The sequence below is a fragment of the Cebus imitator genome, unplaced genomic scaffold (assembly GCF_001604975.1).
Source record: "Cebus imitator isolate Cc_AM_T3 unplaced genomic scaffold, Cebus_imitator-1.0 Scaffold457, whole genome shotgun sequence".
Lineage (NCBI taxonomy): Eukaryota > Metazoa > Chordata > Mammalia > Primates > Cebidae > Cebus > Cebus imitator.
The window spans coordinates 1,010,638-1,028,948 of record NW_016107772.1 but is presented as its reverse complement, the minus strand read 5'-3'; the positions used below and the strand labels follow the sequence as shown (position 1 = coordinate 1,028,948).

Here is an 18,311-nt window from a genome sequence, read left to right as displayed (position 1 = left end):
AGTATGATGTGTGTCTTATTAAAAGTTCAACATAATTTACTGCCATTGGTTTGTTTACAAAATAAACATTTCCAGGGCCTCCCAACAGTTGAGGCCCCTTTTAAGGACCGAAGCTAGGGAGAAATCACGTAGTTCCATGCCTGCTTCCTGCCGGAGTCCAAAGCAGGTGACCCAGCAGTCAGCTGGGGAGGCAGATACCCCAGCATGGCCTAGACCCTGCTTTCCTCATTTATGTGAGGGTCTCAATGGGGTGGTGGGAACCCAGGAAATTCTTGAACCTTCCTCAGCCCATTCATCCCCCTGCCCAGAGTCCCCATGGGAAGTATGTCCATAGGCACTAGCAGGAAAGCAAAAAAGGAGTGCTTTCCAGTGTGGTGTGGTGGGTTTAGTCCCCAGCCCTAGCCTCAGGTCCTGTGATTGAATGATCTATAGGGCAGGCTTAACCTTTCCCCTGAGAAAGTACACGCTGCCATGGTCCAGAAATTACCCTCTCAACCCAGAAAAGATGGAAGGATAGAGAGTGAGAGATTATGCAGGCACTGGTACTGGGAACTGAGCTAGTCTGGCTGACTGCCTCTGGCAGGGGAGGTCCCTGGCAGAGCGTGATATTTCATCATCCTGAGCTCACAATGGGATGTACCAATGTTGGAATACCCTAAAAGCTTCTCTCTTGGAAAATGTAACCCAGAAAGGATCTTGAAATATGACCAGCAGGATGGGGCTTTCTGCCCCTGGTAGGCAGAAAGGGTGAGTAGAGGCAGGAGGAAGGACAGTGTCTGAGCTGGCCATCCTATGCAGCTAACACAGTCCAATGCCACTCTGCCCTTGTCCTGGCCACTCACAAACCTTTCTGTCTCCTCTTTTCCTTCTTACCAACTCTAGCATTTGCAGCCCATCCTGATGCTGACTCTTGCTTTCCTCTGTAGCCTCAGTTTTTCTCATTTTTCCACTGATAAAGCAAACTGTAGGTCCCCTGTTTTCTCAGCATACTCACCTTCATGGCATGCACAAACCTGCAGGGCCTGTGTCTCCTCATCATCCGCACAGGGGTGTATCCATGTGGGCACCTGAGGAAGCAGCTTGAAGGTCACCTCCTCACTGACCTTCCTGTCCCTCCAACCTAAACACGTATGCCCCTCCATCTGTCTCTCTGGCATCTGACTACTACTGTGACCTTGCTGCAATTATCCATTGGCCTTTGTGCCCCTGAGATGGCCTGAAAGACATGGTTTGGATTTGTCCCAGTCAGCATAGGTGTGGCTTGCAGTCAGCACTCTGTAAGTGTGTTTTGGACAGTGGCGGTCAAATGGTTGTGACGTTGGAGTGGGGTGGGGGAATTGTAGGCCCTCCAATGCTAGCCAACACCAAAGCTGCACCTCATGCTCTACATCACACAGGGAGAGACCTCCTGGAGTCCCAGAGGTTTGGCAAAGCTTCCTGCAGTCTTTTCTGTTAAGAGTAAATAAAAAAGCATGATATCTGAGGTGGCAGGTACCCACTGATGAGTTGGCAGGTTAGAGCTGGCCTCTGTCCTCCTGGGAGACCATAGGCACACACCAGGGATGAATAGCATGTAAGAATCAGGGGTGCCAACTTGGGCCTGACAGAGAGGGGTGGTCAGGGAGATGTGTACAGGGAACATCAAGTGAAGGTTCCTGGTCCCCCAAGGGAGGACAGCTTCAGTGAGGGCTCACTGAAGGAACACAGGAGAAGTCTAGCCCAGGATTTATGCTTACCTTTCTCTTGATTACTGTCAAGTGTGATGATAACTTTTGGAGAATTGGCTCAGTGTCCCTTTTTTTATTTGTGGATTGAGCCCCTAAACGTCACCGCTCCTCGGTGGAGCAGACCCCCAACTTGGAAAAGGAACGTGTGGTCTCCCTGAGTCTGAGTGTGCTGGAACTGGCCTAGAGATTCTGGAACAGCTGTTCTGGCCACCTCCCCAGCTGCCTTTCTCTTTATCCCAGAATTTCCCCTATCTTAACTTTTTTCTTTCATTTCCCATTCTTGACTCCAACACTGTATGCAGGAATCTGGCCTTTTATCTCATTCTAGATCTCGATATGCTAGAATGATGATAAAAAGCCAATGCAATGAAATATACTATCAATATATTATTAATGGCAATCATATTAGCTTTCTGTTTTTATTTCTGTTTCAATGGCTTCTACAGTAAATTTTTGGTACTAAGTTTTTGGTACCACTAATTTAGTAGCTTAAGACAACACATATATATGTATAGACTGTGTGCCTTGAAGAAATAATTGTAGTGCAATATGAAAACTAAAAACTTTCATACCTTTCAGTACCTTTTTCCAAGAAGTTTGACAATTTGAAAATTTACTCTTCCAGATAATTCCTGTGCATATATAAGCATAAATAGGTACATAGTGTTTTTAAACAAGTAGGACTATACTGTGCTTATTGTTCTATGCTTGGGCATTTTTCTGCATGTTTTCTGCATATGCCTAAATTATTTTTTCTTATTGTCTGTTTAAGCTGATTTCAGGTTTTTGCACTTCATCATTATAGTTAAATAGGGATAAACGTAAAGTTCTGTACCCTCAAACAAGCTCCATGGTTGAAGGAGAACCACTTCCTATCAGCACAAGTGATTATTTACACTCTCCAATCACAGGCTAGAGCATGTGATATGTGCAGTGTTCTGTCCTGGGGGGCCATGCTTTAAAGGGGTCTTTGCTGAGTTGAAGCATACAGGAAAGCCGTGGAGACTTGCCAGTGCTGGTGAGAGGTAACGTAGCTGGGAAGCCTCCCATCTGCATCCAAGCATGCTTGGCTTCTCCAGTGTACACGCTTGTTCCAGCTCTTCCCTCTGCCTGGGGAGCTCCTACCCATATGTAAAGCCTTGATGTACATCTCACTTCTCCTGTGAAGCCTGATTCCACCTAGGCTGTGAACCTCTCCTGGGCCTGGGGCTCTGCACATGGCAGCAGAACTGAAATGTGACGGGGTGAACTGGTCAGGGACTTTACTGGTGCGAGTCATGGGAGGTCCAGCAAGCCCTCAGAAAGTGGTTCCCAGGAGGCCATCAGGATGTCAAGGGGAGGCAGGCGTTGGATTCCAGGCCTGCTAAACCCACTCTTAGAGACTCAGAACTCCCTCCGTCCATCTTGTTCACCCCTACCTGTCCAGTGTCCTCATTAGGCACCTTTCCCCCTCTCCTTTTCCCTGGTGACAATTTTGTTTCTCTCCTGGAGCTGTGGAGTTACTATTGACAGGCTAGAGAGGAGAAGTCCTTGGTGAGCCTTGGAATGGGCCAGGAGGAGAGATTGGTATACAGAAGGGACTTACAGGTGTCCCATCATTTAATGAGGAGGGGTAGAGCAGCAGTTCCTGGGAGAAAGAACTCCCATGGGGGCAGGAAATGAGGCTCAGTGGAAGACCCCACTGGGAAGGTGGCAGGCAGACCGGTGTGGTCAGGCCATGCAAAAGGGGCCTGGGGGGCTGCTCAGAGTTACGTAATGTAGTGAAGATGAATTTTTCTCATTTAAGTGGAAAAACTGCTGATTTTTATCAGAGCAAGTTGGTTAGAGTGTTAGTTAAGTCATTTGTCAAAGCTCATTTAGTTGTCAAAATTAAATCATTTTCCTCCACTTCCTATTGGATTGGTTATAATGATAACTTTCTTGGCATGACATTTATCATCTTGGTCCAAAGGCAGTCGGGGGTGTGGGGTTGGGAGAAGGGCAGGAATGTAATGCACAGAGTGATATGCCTGTTCCTTTTGTGATAGAAAGATGCTATTTTAATAATGTTTAATTTTTATTATCACTTATAATATTATTGTGCATTTTGCTGTAACTGTGCCTGGTTTCAAAGCAGGACAAAACCCTTGGCCATACTAATAAAGGAGGGTGAAGGGAAGAGCGGGGTTAGTGCCCCTTGTCTGGTGCTTTAGACAGTAGGAGAAGTTGATCATGCAGGCAGACTGATTTAATGCCCTGATTTCTAGCTTAGATTTTATATGCCAGTCATGAAATGTAAGAAATAAATATCCTAAAACAATTATTTTTTTTTAACAGTTAGGTAAAGCACTTTATTGTTGCAAAGCTTTAGAATATTAGCCTTGCATATTCTTGGCCTCCATGGCTGCTTTATTAAAACTTGAAAATATTCCTTGCTTCTATAGATTTCGCATTTGTAGGAGGCTTCTTTGGGCTGCCAGGCTGCAGAAACTTCTTCACCGTGGGCTGGTTGCTGATTCTGGTTTTCAGGGCCTTCAGCAGAGGGAACCTGGAGATAAGCCTGGAGTCAACCTCTTCCACGTAGTAGAGAAGTTCCACCAGCCGAATGTCAGCCCGGCTCAACTTGTTGCCAACAAGGTAGTCTTGTCCATAGCTCTTTAACACTTTTTCAAAGGCAGAGAAATAGCGATTTTTTGTTTTCTCTTGGATCAAGGCAATCTTGGCATCTTTTTCCTCAGGTCGGCATAAGGGCAGAAGAAGGATCGTTTCACACAAATCTGCCATACCTTCTGTATACATATCAATCAACGCTCTCTCCTTTATGTCCTTCCCATAGAGGTAGTATTTGCTGGCAATGTAGTTGAGAATGGCTCTGGTCTGCACCAGCTTCATCCCATCAATCTCAAACATTGGCACTTGCTGGAACATCAAATACCCATCATTTCTTAACTTTTCCAAATCTTCTGCAGATTTTAGAAATTTCTCTTCAAACTCCACTCCAGCTGCAGCCAAGAGCCACTGGATGGGCTCCATTCTGCCCTGTGCATTGAAGTAGTGAAGCTTGGGCTTCCCCGCCATGGTATCAGTCCTTGGTTTCTAATCAGTCCAGCGGGTCTGTTCAGCTCCTCAAGGCCAACAATTTTTTTTTTTTTTAAGTTTGGCTTGTAAGTAAAATATCTGAAAACATTTCTTAATTTTTATACAGAAGGGGAAAAATCATCAGATAATCACTGATTTTTTTTAGGGAGGTAAATCATGAATATGGTTAGGAAATTCTAACAGCACAAAAGTTACAAAATGAAGAGTAAGAGCCTCTCCTCCTCTACTCCAAACTCATTCTTTATAACCATTATTAACAATTTTTCTGAATTTTCTCAGAAATAATTTTATGCACATACTCATGTATATAACTGTATAAAATTATTTTAAAAATTATACTCACAAGAAATGCTTGCCTTTATTATTGTGCTCTTACAGATATTTCTCAGTATATTTACATCTGTTTCACTTTTCAGTGTTTCATAAGTACCGTGTTGTATGGCTGTACCATATTATTTAACCAGTATTTAGTGCCATTGATGGACTGTTGTCTTTTGGAAAAAAAAATTGCAGTTGATGCTGCATAAACATTCCATTGTATATAGCTTGATGGACTTGTATGAGTATATCCATGGGTAAATCCTTAGCAATGGTGATTACTGCATCAAATGGTCTATTGCTTTGCATATTTTACACATTATTATTATCATTATTATTATTATTATTACTACTACTACTACTACTATTATTATTTTGTAGAGACCTCTGTCTCACTATTTTGTCCAGGCTAGTCTCAAACTCCTGGACAACAGGAGCATTCCTCCTGCCTAAGAAAGTGGTGGGATTATAGGCATGAGCTGCTGTGCCCGACTGCTTTGCATTTATAGTGTTGATAAATATTGCCTAATTTCCCTCCAGAAAGGTGGTGTCAAGTTACATTCCTCCAACAATATGAGAGATGGCCCATGAGCCCAGACTTCTGCCTAAATTATTATCAGTCATTTCCATTTTTACCTAACCCAGTAGGTGAAACAGAGTGGTATTTTCTTGCTACTCCATTTGCATTTAATTTTTGAATGAGGTTATTTTCATATGTTTATTTTCCATTTGCATTTCATTGTCTATAAATTACCTGTTTATAGTCTTTGCCCATTTTTATACTGGGCTGTTTCTTTCACATTAATTAATACAAATTCTGTGAGTGAGAGAATTAGCTCTGTCAGTTGTGTGGTAAATAACTATTGTGCCTTCTTTCGTTAAATCTTTGAGTTTTTTCTTATCCATTTAGAAGTTTTACTTATTTACAGAGTCTAATTTGTCATTCTTTTATGACCTCTGTGTTTTCTGTCCTGCTTAAAATGGCCTCCAAGATTATAAATTCACCCACACCTTCTTCTGAAATCGTTTTTCATTCTTTTGCGTGTTGTCTACCTTTATTTTGACACGAGGAGAAAGGACGGTATCTAACTTTATTTTCCCATGTTAACCAGTAGCACCATTTGTTGGTAATACTTCTTTTACTCCCAACTTAAGATGCTACCTTTGTTAAGAACTATTTAAATCCATCTCTGAGCTTTTTTTTTATTGTTGTCTTATTGATCTGTTCACATTTTTTCTCCCATGCCAATGTTTCTTTTCTTTTTGATTGTTATGATTTCATAATAGGCATGTTTTTTCTGTAAACATTAGTCCCTGCCTCTCAACCCTCCGCATTTCTCCTTTTGTTTTTTCTGAGTGTCTTTGTAGCTACTGGTGGGTGTTTATTTTTCAGATGAACTTTAACATTACTTTTAATTGCCAAAAAATAATTTTTGGTATTGTAATTGGAATTGAGTTGAGTATAGATGTAATACAAAGAGTTTACATCATTATAATATCTAATTTTCCTGAGAACATTGTATTTTTTCCAGTTACTTAGAGTTTCTGAGTTTTTTGTTTGTTTGTTTGTTTGTTTTGTTTTGTTTTGTTTTGTTTTGTTTTCAAATAGATCCTTTACATTTCTTAAGTTTATATCTAGGCATTTTGGTTGTTATTATTAATGGGAATTTTATTTTCATTATAATTTTAAATTTTTCTTTGTTTAGAATAGCTGCTGATTTTAAAATGTAATCCTGTAACCCACCACCTTTCCAAAACGGACTTCAATATTGTTTTTATTGTCTTTTCCATTGATTATCTTGAGTTTTCTAGGTATATAATTGTATCATTGGCAAACAGTGACAATTTCCATCCTTCCTTTTAAATGTTTAGACCTTCAATTTTATTCGCTTGTCTTATTACACTGCTTAGTAGTTCCAGAACAATGTTAGCAGGCATCTTTTTGCTGTTTGTAAATTTTTTTTTTCCCCAAGACAGGGTCTCACTTTGTCATTGAGACTGGAGTGCAATGGTGTGATCAGGGCTCACCAAGTCTTGACCTCCCAGGCTCAGGTGATCCTGCCACCTCAGCTTCCCAAGTAGCTGAGGCTGCAGGCATGTACCACCACATCTGGCTAATTTTTGTATTTTTGTAGAGACAAGGTTTTGCCATGTTTCCCAGGATGGTCTCGAACTTCTGAGCTCAAGTGACCCACCTGGCTTGGCCTCCAAAAGTGCTGGGATTGTAGGGGTGAGCCACCATGCCAACCTATTGTTTGTAATTTTAATGAGAATGTGGAGAATATTTTATCTTTAGGTAAGGTGATGGCTTTTCTATCTCATTTGTCTTCTCTCTCATCATAATGAAATATCCATAGATTTTTATTTTAAAAAAATCAAGAATTATTTTTAATTTTGTCAAAAACCTTTATGGCATATTTTGGAGTGATTTATGGTTTTTGTCTTTTGACCTGTAACTATGCTGTGTTTATATCAACATGTTTCCTTGTATTGCATTCTGGAAGGTATCCTACTTAGTTGTATTCTATTCTTTCAATAATATTTATATTCTTTCAGTAATATTTATATCATAATTGAAATGTCTGGTTGTCAATTTTTGCCATGTCAAATCTTGGTATTAGTATGCTAGCCTCACAAAAAGGATTTGGAAGGTTTTCTCCTTTATTCTTTTTAAACAGTTAAAATAGTTATATATTCCTTAGAAGATTGAAGAAATTTGTCTCTCAAACCATCTGAATTTGATACTTTTTGGGGTTGAACTTTAACTTTTCTAGGGTGGCACTTAAACTTTTTTCCTTTGTATTATTAGTGTTTTTTATTTTGGTCTCTGCCAGGAATAATTTTGGCACAAAATTTTCCTAGAAAATTATCTATGAAGTCATATCTTCAAATTTGCATCAAGTTTTACAAAGTAAATTTTTTTTATATGTAGTAATTTCCTTTTTAAAAATGTCTAACTGTATATTTGGGCTTTACTGGTTTTTAAGAACTTGCAATTGCATTTATCAATCAATTATATTATTCTATATTTTCTAATAGAATAATTTGTGCTTTTATCTTTGCTACATAATTCTTTCATTGGGTAATTTGTCTTTTTGCTAGCTTCTTGACTTAAGGGCTAAATACATTGATCGTATAATAGTTATTTGGGTGTTTCAGGTTGTGAATGTTCTTTGAGCACCATTTTAGTTGCATTCCACTATATGTTACTTTCTAGATATGCTGCAACTTCTCTTTTGAGTCCTTCTTTAACTCAAGAAGGACTCAAAAGTTATTTAATGAGAAAATCTTCTTCGTTTCCAAGTTGTTTCATTTTTTCCCCTTTGTTTTGTCATGCATTTAAAGTTTTTATTGCACTGTGAGGGGAGAATATGGTCTGTGTCATGTCAGCTGTTTGGAGTTTATTGAGTTTTCCCTGTGGCCTAATATATGATTTTGTAAATGTTCCAACGGCTCTTAAAAAGAAGAGTTTTTCTGTTATAAGGATATAAAGTTTGAGATAAACCCCCCACCTTATAATGTAGATCTTAGTTCAGACTAATCCCTTATTTTATAAATTGTTTGTTTTTACATTCCCTATGATTTGTGCTTTACATATTTTGTTGCTCTTCCTTTTGATATATAAATATTTACTATTCATATCCTCATTGTAAATTAAGCCCTTCATTAACCATTAGCAGCCCCTTTGACTCATTTAACCTCCTCTGCCTAGAATTCAGGCTTGTTAGATTTAAATTTGGCAATCTAGTTTTCTATTTGTCAATGTAGTGATCTATCTTTTTTTTTATTTTTCACTCTTCTGAGTCATTTTGTTTTAGATATGATTCTTGTTTACAATACATAGTAGCTTTTCTGAATCAAGATCATTTTTTAAAATCCTAAAAGAAAAACTCTTTGAACTTCAGTTTTCCCATCTGTAAAATGGGTAGTTGAAAGTACCTATTGGATAAGACAAGATTTGTGGTACTCACTTTACATACATTGTCTCATTTAATTCACATAAAACTATTCTTTCAAAATACTTCTTTTTTTTTTTTGTCGGATGAGAAAACTGACTTAGAAAGGTGACTTTTCCAAGGTCACTCAATTGCTAATTGGTTGAGCTGTGATTCATCCCCAATCCAAGCCTTTCTAAATTTTAAAGTCTTTCTACTTAGCTCATGCAGCAGCTATCGCACCATGGGTGAAACCCTAGGTCACCCTGATTCCTAGCTTTTAAGACAAGTTGTGGCAAGCAGGGTAACCTAGTGACTAGGCTCACTTTTGTACTTAATTGGAACCAGACTGCAGGGGACTCAAGGGTCAGGCTAGCAGCCTTCTCACCAGCACCTCCTACCTGCCCCACCTTCCTAGAATGAGAGCAGTTCTGCTGCTGGTTGTGTGGCCTGGCCACACGTGGGGCCTTGCCTGCCGCTGACTTCTCCAAGCTTTCCCCAAGGCTTGCAGGCACCCTCTGAGCACTGTTTCTAGCCTCAGCTCCATGTGACAGTCAGAAACAGCAGATGGAGCCAAAGACTTGGAGAAAAATGACACCTAGTGCAGAGTCCATGTTTCCTGGGGCCCAGACCCCAGTGTTAAATGTGAAGGAAAGGGCTTGGTTTATTGGTAGAGGTGGAAATTAGCAGGGGCTTTTCTTGTAACCTTTCCCTGTGGTGATTATGTATCAGTGAGGAGGAGGGACTTGGGGGGCAGCTAACATGAGAACATCCTGGGAGTTAAGGCCTGACTCCCACAGGGTGCCTAATAAACCTTTATAAAATGTCTTGAGGCATAGCCTGTTCCTCCAGGCCTGTGGTTCCAGTGGGGTTTCAGTGGATATTGGCTGGATGAACTGGGCAAGGTACTGACTGAGCTGCTTTATTCGCAACAAGAACAGACAGGAAGGTCAATTAGAGTGAGTCCTACAGCATCTGGCACTGGGCATTAAGGAAAATAGTGCTCAGCCTGTGCACACATTGGGCAGGGTATCAGTCCAGCCGCAACACTTTCAGCTGTGTGAGTGGGGCCATCACTAAGTCTCTTAGGGTCTTCTCTGTAAAGTGGTGATGATGCTGACTGTGGAGTTGGCCCTGACCTTATGCCATTTTCAAGGATGATGAAGATGGTTTCGTTGTGCTCTCTCCCTGCAGGCCACTTCTGGGCTTTGTGGCAGGCAAGAACACATGCTTGTTGGAGCTCTGTGAGGCTAATGCACTGTGAGGCCCAGGCAGTGCATGGTTCCTTGGGGTCCCCCAGACAAAACAGTGCCCATCTTGCCAGTTGAACTGTGTGGCTAAGGGTGAAAGGTTAAATAGTTGGAACTCATGGCAACTTGTACATGTGCCCTGCACCCACAGACAAGTATAGTTGGAAAAGTGGTACTCTCAGTAGTGAGCTCAGGTCTCTGCTGTTCAAACCTGGGAGCTGGCCTCAGGAGAAGAGGCTGGAGGCCAAGCTTGGTCACAGCTCTGCTTTAATTATATGGTGCCCAGTGGCGCAGGTTCCTGCCCACTCAGACTGGAAGAGTCAAGTCACCCTGATAGGGGCCAAGGCTCTGACCTCAGTCCCTCTGTGTGCCAGCTTAGTGTGTGTGCCTGGTTGGATTGGGTGCGTTGGGAGAGGGGGAATTGGGAGAAGACTTAGCTTTCCTTGAGTACCTACTGTGTGCCATGTGCTGAGCTAGACTCTCCAAGTACTAATTTCGAATCCCCACAGGAATCTTCCAAAGCTGGGACTCTTATCCCCTCTTTGCAGATGGAAAAACTGAAGCCAAATACCATTTAATTGCACAGGTATTGAGTGTCAGAGCCAGTAAGCCAGCCCCCACAAAACCTAAGCTTTACCCCTCATACCAATGGCTTTTAAACATTTTTAACAAAAGAACTCGAATATCAAATGAAATTTTATGTAGAACCCCCACAAATACAATCTATAGAAAGGGAGCCAGTCTGGCTGAAATGCAAATGGGTAACTTGGGCCCTTCTGTTCCTGTCCCTCCTCGCACCTGTGGCAGCCCCAGGAATCCCTAGGAACACAAGGCTCCCTGGAATCCAGTTTGGAAATGGTCCTGTGTCCTAGAACCATGGATGGGAGAGCTCAAGACATGGCCCCTGCCGTCTGCAGGTGCAGAGAGCTGGAGCTTTAGTTTCCCCATCTGTGAAATGGAGCTACTGATCCCTGTTTTGCAGGCTGCTAAAGGGAGTCACTGAGGTGTGTTCATTTTGTTTTGTTCTTTTTGAGCTGAAAATAATAGTATTGGTTGAGAACCTACTGGCTGCCAGATAGTCAACTAGATGCTTACACACATGATCTCATTCGGAAAGACTGCCTTTGCCCATGAGTGAGAGTGTGAAAGTGAAGGTTTATTCGTTCATGAGGGTGATGGAGCAGCTTGTCACAAACTGCAGGTGTAGTCCTGGCACACAGCTTGGAGAGGACCTGAATTCCAGTGGGTGGCTGTGGAAGTGGAGAGGAAGAGGTGACAGAGACTCTGCCCGAACAGCTGTCAGCACCTAGTGGAGACTGAGCAGGTGCAAAGAGAGGCAGAGGGGAGTCAATAGGTGAGAGAGGGCAGCTGGAGTTTGGAGTTAGAGGAAGAAACGGGAAAGGGGGAAGCCTAGAACAGGAAAATCAATGATAATGACCTTTCTGGAGGAGAGGAGTCCATGCACAGAGGCTGGAGAGAGAAGGGCCCTGCTGTCTGCTGAATGCCTACTGGGGCCATGTACCTAGCCAGTGTACCCAATAAGTAGGACCTAAGCCTCCATTTTCATATGGGGAAACTAAGGTTCGAAGGAGAAACTTGCTCAGGATCATAACACTAGTAAGTAAAAGACCATCAGTTCTGGCCATAAGTCATGGTGACTTTAGCTCTGAAGATTCAGATTTGAGGATGCTGGCAGCGGGTGGAAGCAGGCTGAGGAAGGCTAATGCCTAGGGAGTGAGGTGTAAGTCAGAATCACTTGGGAGTTTTGTGCCCAGCCAGAGAAACCTCTCCTCCTTCAGGTGTGGAGTTTCTGGAAACCCTTCTCCACCTGTGAAGGGCAAAGGTGCTTCACAGTGAGGGCCTGGACACACTGATGCTTGGCACCCACTCTGGGGCCTCAGAGTTCCCTGCTCTCCTGACCTAGCCTGGCTTGGCCTGCTGAGGTGCTGGATGCCACATTCCAGGATCTTGTTCAAATGTCAGCTTTTCCTAGCTTTAACATCCATTGACCCATTTAAAATAGACACATTTGGAGAAGGAAATCGAAAAGCAAAACAAAGGAGCTGTTGCTTTTCCAATCACATACACCTTGTGCAGCTTAATGAAGTCATAACAGAACCAAAGGCAGGTGCAGTATCTGCGCTTTTCAGGGAGAAAAGCAGATGTCACCATTAGCATCTGGATGCCCTTTGGCCACAGCATTTTTAGACCATCTGAGGCACTGCAGAGAATATTCCTGTGGCTTAGTGATGAGCCTTTTGGCAAGGTTAGGAAATTAGAACACACTATAGTTATGTATTTAATTAAGGCTAGGGGGAAAGTCACAGGATTTCCTTTTTCTCTCCCTTCCCTGTGGAAGCAAGGAGCTATATACGACCATCTCCTGCATCTTTCAACTCTGACACCTCTGCCTGTGCCTGCAGATGCTAGGCCTGCCCAGGAGACCACTGGCAGGACTGCTGATGCCCTGTAGTCTTGACTCCTGGGGGTTGTGGCTTCTACTCTCTCTTTTAGTTTGACTTCTTGAGAGTTTCTAAAATTGCACAAGGTCACAGCCAAGACATCGCCTCTTAGCAACCTCATGTCAGTGGCCTTGTCCCTATCCCCCAGACCCCAAAATAACAGGAGGCCCACAGAAAGAGTCACAACAGAACAGTGTTTTCCCCCCTTTTCCTCATAATCCAGATAGATTTTATATCATGATCCAATGCACATGCAGATGGAGAAAGTGAAAGGCTTTACAAAGTAATATCTTTACCTCCTGACTTCCATTGCATTGCATTCTACTCCAATTTTTCCTCTTCCTTTTCACTGAAAAACCATTGGTCTTAATGCACTGCATTGCCACCTCAGTTTAGAAACCTGCAATAGAGCCCAGGCTCCAGAGGTCAGGCCCCTGTGCTCTGCTACCTTACCTTGCCCACCTGGTGAGCAGGTGTGGTGGCCTCGACCCCTCAGCTGGTCTCAGCAGTACCAGCTGCCGGTGACTATTACAGTAGCAGTGGCTGGGGAGGCCTTCTGTTGATGCAACATTCTGTGTGGGGAAAGGCCCACTTGATAAAACTGTTTTGTTTTACTTAAAAGTTTGGCTTTATTTAAAAGGAGTGTAGGTGAGGAAACAAACTACACAACAACATGAATGAACTGGAAAAGTAAGAAAAGTTAATGCAGGCGATATTCCTTTAAGAAAATTCTTGGGCCGGGCGCGGTGGTTCAAGCCTGTAATCCCAGCACTTTGGGAGGCCGAGGCGGGTGGATCACGAGGTCAAGAGATCGAGACCATCCTGGTCAACATGGTGAAACCCCGTCTCTACTAAAAATACAAAAAATTAGCTGGGCATGGTGGCACGTGCCTGTAATCCCAGCTGCTGGGGAGGCTGAGGCAGGAGAATTGCCTGAACCCAGGAGGCGGAGGTTGCGGTGAGCCGAGATCGCGCCATTGCACTCCAGTCTGGGTAACAAGAGCAAAACTCCGTCTCAAAAAAAAAAAAAGAAAATTATTTTTCTTTTTTTAATTGTATTTCAAGTTCTGGGGTACATGCACAGATTGTGCAGGCTTATTACATAGGTACACACATGCCGTGGTGGTCTGCTGCATCCATCCCCCTGCCATCGACACTAGGCACTCTCCTAGTGCTATCCACTCCACCCCTAAATTTTTAAAATTAAAATTCAGATTTAGACCCATGTGTTTTAGAAAAGGACTAGCCATGAGATTCCCTCTAACTGCATGTTCTCCTCATTCATTGGAAACGTAGTTATTTTTACAGAAATTTGACCTTTCTGCAGTTTTCAACTGTGGACCCATGGGAAGTGTAACTAATTCTCCTTTCACAGCATTCATTCAGAATTTCTATAATCTTCTCTTCGGTAACCCTGAGTCCCATTCTGGGTCTGCCATTTTGCTACAGAGTAGAGAATTTGAAAGGTGGTCAGAAGATCAGAAGAAGCATGGACATGTTAAAGGTTTGGAAACCAGATTCCTGTAGGAAAGGAGGGAAGGATTTTAGCTCCACAGTTGTGTTCTGAGTGCCAGTTAATGGTGCTAGCCCTCTACATCCCACTAAAAGCCTGCATGGTCCTGTGACTTTCAGGACACAGCCCCAAACCTCATGTGTGTGGCTGGCAGCCTGTCTTCCTCTGTAGCCATGCATGGGAAGCTCCAGGCCCATGGAGCTAGTTTGGTTTCCTGTCCAGCAGTTGCCTTGTCCCTTCAGGCTTCTGTAGCACTCTTTCTTTTGTGACCTTGGGCCAGGGACTTCACCTTTCTGTACCTCCATCTCTTTTTAGAGCGCTTCTGAGCATACATTGATTGTTCGTGTGCTTGGAGTGGGCACTCAGGAGTGTTCTTTGTTGTTTTGCAAGGGACACCCTTTCCAACCCTGACCATTTGAAATGCTTTTAGAAGTCTTTCAAAATCCAGCTCTCACGTCCTGTTCTTCCTGGGAGTTGCATCTGTCCTCAGGATGGAATTGGGCTCTGCTCCTTATCATAGCCCAGTCACCTCTCTCCCACTTGACTCTCTGGGGCTTAAGAGAAGACTCCCAGCCTCTCTATGTTATAATCCCCAGCACCTAGAACCATGCCTGGTTCACAGTCAGTGCTCACGAATACTGATTTGTCCTTGAATTCACATGAGGAACGCAGAAAAGTTTCATCCCATTTCTACCTCTGATGGACTGGCTGTGGCCATCAAGAGTTTCATGTTGAGAAGATTCTGAGACAGAACTTGAAAAAGGGAAAGACCCCACTACATGGCAGATAGAAAGCCAAGCATTTTACATGCCTTTTCTTCTGATTTAACCCTAGACAACTCTGTGAAGTAGGGGCTATTATAATCTCTCTCTGAGGTGAGAGAACCAGAGTTCCTGAGTTACAGAGAAGTAGGCAATGCTGGGGCTTCAGACAGGCAGGGTCCCCCCTGCTGCCCCAAGCACCTGGACCTAGGCCAGCTCTCTCTTCTGGAGTCTTGGCCCTGTCCAACTGCTGGCTACTTCCATGCACAGAGGATGAAGTAGTGGGATCCCACCGCCTTTGTGTCACCAGACTGCGCTGGAATAGGGGAGCCTTTGTTTGGCGTGAGCACCCACCAGTGTTCAGAATACCAGTGTTCAGAAGAGGCTCCGCCTTCACCCTCCAAGGAAGGACAGAGGCGTCCATGGTTGTTGAAAAGTGGAATGTTCCAGCTAATGAGAAACAGTTGAGAGATGGGTGGGCCACCATCCTTGTGGCAGGCCCTGTGTCCTGACCTGCTTGTCGAGGTACAGATGATAGGCAGGGCTATAGCAGGCGTGGCTTCCTCTAGCTGGATTGGCAAAGGGACCTGGACCAGGCTGTGGGGAGGAGGCAGAAGGCCCTCTGCAATTTTTCTTTTCTCTTCCCTTTCTTTTCGCTTAACCATTTAGCTGTACCTTTTAGTAAAAGAATACCCAGAAGACAGTTTTTCTGCACTACCATATGTAGAAAATTCTAAACCTCTGCAAAGAGATAGTTCCCTGGGCAGGTGGTCTGGTTTGGGGGTGAGGATTAACTTTGGACTCATACAGCCCTTGGTTAAAATCTAGGGTTACCATTTATTGGCTGTGTGAATGCCTCCATAGGTCTCAGTCCCGTTGTCTGTAAGTTATTTTCATGCCACAGCATCGTGATGAGGCTGACCATGGGAAGCACTTGGGATGTTGTAGAATCTGGGTAGTAACTGGTTTTTCCTATTTCTGCCAGCTCTTGGGAAAGGCTGCATTTTGGCCATCCTAGCCAGTTGATAGCGTGCCTCTCCCTGAGAGATTGATGTCTCCTGATAACAACCAATTGCGGGAGTCCAGGAAAAGGGCAGTTGTCTGGGTAACCATTTGTGAAAGCCAAGGACAGGGCAAAATGGAGATGCAAGGAAGGGTTTATCCTCCTGGCAACAGGGTTGTGCTCATGTTTCTGGGCAATGTTGTGGAAAACAGCTTTGTGCTTCTTGCCTTGCCATCCCATGTGGGAGCCACGGGTAGCATATTGCATTCAGTTAGTGACCAGGCTGCATCTTCAGAGCCTAGGCATTGCTGTCACCATCTAAGCTAATTGGTCAACCAGCCAGGTCTGGCAGGGAGGTCTCTGACTCCCGGAGTCCATGGATGCCACACCCAGGACTTAGGCATGAGGAGGTCCGCTTTGGGAACCTGACTTCACTGCTGCCTGGTAACAGGGCTTTGGCAAGTCAGGCTCTTGGCATCTCCATTTTTAACAGAGCACTTGTGACCTGGGCATCCTCATAAGCCCAGCAGAGAATTATTCCCAGGCTCTCATGAAATGCTGTATAAGAAGGCTCCTCACCTGGACGTATATGAATGTGGCACAGTTTTTGTTAGTTTACTTTGAAAAGGTAATACTGGCAGATGGTTCAAAATGTAACAGATGCTAAAGTGTATGCAGTGATTAGAGTTATGTCTCCCTGACACCCCCGTCTTGGGTCCTTGGTCCCTCCCTCCTAGACAGCCATTGCTGCTGTCATTCTGGTGACACCTCTGCATGTGGGAGCTTGTGTGTCTCCCCCTCTTTCTTACACCAGGCCCTACCTAGTGTACTACCCCTTGTTTTTATCTCCTCCATTCTAAATGAAAGGTGGTTCCACGTCTGTACATGTGGATGTCTGTTTAGCCTCTGCTAAGGAGTCTACCATAAGGACACACTGTTCTCTCTCTCCCTCCCATTGAGGCATAGAGTAGTTGTTTGGTGAGCACATTAACCAAGTGTTGGTAAGAACAGCTGTGTGTATCCTGCCTGCTTTGAGGTTTCAATGGCTCAATGTCCTTGAGAGCAGTTTTTAGGGAGTTATTCAGAAAATGTTTAGCAAACAAGGAGCTCTTTCTTTTTTCCCTCTAGTGCAGGGTTTTTGAAGCTCAACACTGTTGACATTTTATTTTATTTTATTTATTTTTTTGAGACAGAGTCTCACTCCATCACCAAGGCTGGAGTGCCGTGGTGCCATCTCTGTTCACTGCAACCTCCGCCTCCTGGGTTTAAGCTATTCTTGTGTCTCAGCCTCCTGACTAGTTGGAATTACAGGTGTGCACCACCAAACCCAGCTAATTTTTGTCATTTTTGTAGAGACAGGGTTTTGCCATTTTGGCCAGGCTGGTCTTGAACTCCTGGACTCAACTGATCCTCCCACCTGTGCCTCCCAAAGTGCTGGTTAATTATAGGCATTGACCACTGTGCCCAGCCTGTTGACATTTTTGACCTGATAATTTTTTGCTGTGAAGATTTTCCTAGGCATTGTAGGACGTTTAGGAACATTCCTGGCTGTACCCAGTAGATGTCAGTAACACCCCCACCCACCATGTGACCGCCAAAAATGTGCCCAGGTCCAGACATTGCCACATTTCCCGGAGGTGGGGGAATCACCCCAGGTTGAGAACCGCTGCTCCAGTGGGACTTGGAAGAGCAGAGCAGTACTATGCAAAAAATTGTAGCTCTGGAGCTTAGTCCTGGGGCAAGCCTGTGACTAAGAAGGCAGGGGTGGGGGTCGCCTGGAGCCATCAACATCCACATCACCTATCCTTCAGGACTGCTTCCTAGTGTGCCTTTGGGAGGCTGATGTCTCTCCCTAACACACACACAGGAGCCCACACTTACATCAAAGTGGCAATATAGTGTGGTTTATTATGGATGGGTTGTGAAACCAGACTTCTCAATGCTTCCACTTCCTAGTTATATGACTTCAGGTATACTTATGTCTGCTGGGACTTACTTTTCTCAGCAGTAAAGTGGGGATAGTAAGAGTACCTGCCTCATTGGTAGTGGAGATTAATGGGCTAATGCGTGTAAAGCACTTAGGCCCAGGGTGACATATGTGGTACGGGCTCCATGCATGTCAGATATCACTATTATTATCAGCAGAAAAATAAAATGACCACTGAGCCTTCTCTGTAGGCCAGGATCTTCGAATTGATGACTGTGGTTGGGTTTGCTTGTAATCATGGCCAGTAGGACTCTCTATGCCTTTACACTAAGAAAAT

The 18,311-nt window shown here is 43.7% G+C and overlaps 2 protein-coding genes across 4 annotated transcripts in view; one reads left to right on the top strand and one right to left on the bottom strand.

Moving 5' to 3' along the window:
* EEFSEC (eukaryotic elongation factor, selenocysteine-tRNA specific) overlaps positions 1–18,311 on the top strand; it is a 258,554-nt gene that overhangs the window by 149,395 nt on the left and 90,848 nt on the right. The window lies entirely within an intron of this gene.
* Positions 4,044–4,865, bottom strand: LOC108291534 (glutathione S-transferase A3-like). Its single transcript, XM_037732598.1, has one exon. The coding sequence runs from the start codon at positions 4,782–4,784 to the stop codon at positions 4,119–4,121; it is 666 nt and encodes a 221-aa protein (XP_037588526.1). The 5' UTR covers positions 4,785–4,865; the 3' UTR covers positions 4,044–4,118.

Excerpts from the sequence above, each read along its gene's own strand:
- LOC108291534 (XM_037732598.1), bottom strand. The coding sequence starts at position 4,784 with ATGGCGGGGAAGCCCAAGCTTCACTACTTCAATGCACAGGGCAGAATG.